Source organism: Ailuropoda melanoleuca, unplaced genomic scaffold (assembly GCF_002007445.2).
Source record: "Ailuropoda melanoleuca isolate Jingjing unplaced genomic scaffold, ASM200744v2 unplaced-scaffold46933, whole genome shotgun sequence".
Taxonomy (NCBI): domain Eukaryota; kingdom Metazoa; phylum Chordata; class Mammalia; order Carnivora; family Ursidae; genus Ailuropoda; species Ailuropoda melanoleuca.
Genome location: NW_023219318.1, coordinates 1 through 658, shown reverse-complemented (window position 1 = coordinate 658; position 658 = coordinate 1). Strand labels below are relative to the sequence as shown.

General features: G+C 42.2%; 1 protein-coding gene across 1 annotated transcript; it reads left to right on the top strand.

Annotated features, from left to right (window-relative positions):
* Window positions 1-8: 8 nt before the first annotated feature.
* On the top strand, window positions 9-654 carry LOC117799308 (polyadenylate-binding protein 1-like; the record flags this gene model as incomplete). Its single annotated transcript, XM_034651779.1, has 1 exon — window positions 9-654. A coding segment is annotated over one exon (646 nt), but the record flags the coding sequence as incomplete, so codon positions are not given.
* Between the last annotated feature and the right edge of the window lie 4 nt (window positions 655-658).

Below are 658 nucleotides of genomic sequence, written 5' to 3'. Positions count from 1 at the left end.
TTGAGAAAATGAATGGTATGCTCCTTAATGACCGCAAAGTGTTTGTTGGCCGTTTTAAATCCCGAAAAGAACGCGAGGCAGAGCTTGGAGCCAGAGCAAAGGAATTCACTAATGTTTATATCAAGAATTTTGGCGAAGACATGGATGATGAAAGGCTTAAAGAAGTTTTCTGCAAATATGGTCCAGCTTTAAGTGTAAAAGTTATGACTGATGAGTCTGGAAAATCTAAAGGCTTTGGGTTTGTCAGCTTTGAAAGACATGAAGATGCTCAAAAAGCTGTGGATGATATGAACCAAAAGGAGTTAAATGGAAAACAGATATATGTTGGCCGGGCTCAGAAGAAGGTGGAACGGCAAACTGAACTAAAACGCAAATTTGAACAAATGAAGCAAGACAGGATCACCAGATACCAGGGTGTGAACTTGTATGTGAAAAATCTTGATGATGGTATTGATGATGAGCGCCTGCGGAAAGAGTTCACCCCATTTGGTACTATCACTAGTGCAAAGGTGATGATGGAAGGTGGCCGTAGTAAAGGATTTGGGTTTGTATGCTTCTCGTCCCCTGAAGAAGCCACCAAAGCGGTTACAGAAATGAATGGAAGAATTGTCGCCACCAAGCCGTTGTATGTGGCTCTAGCCCAGCGCAAAGAAGAAAG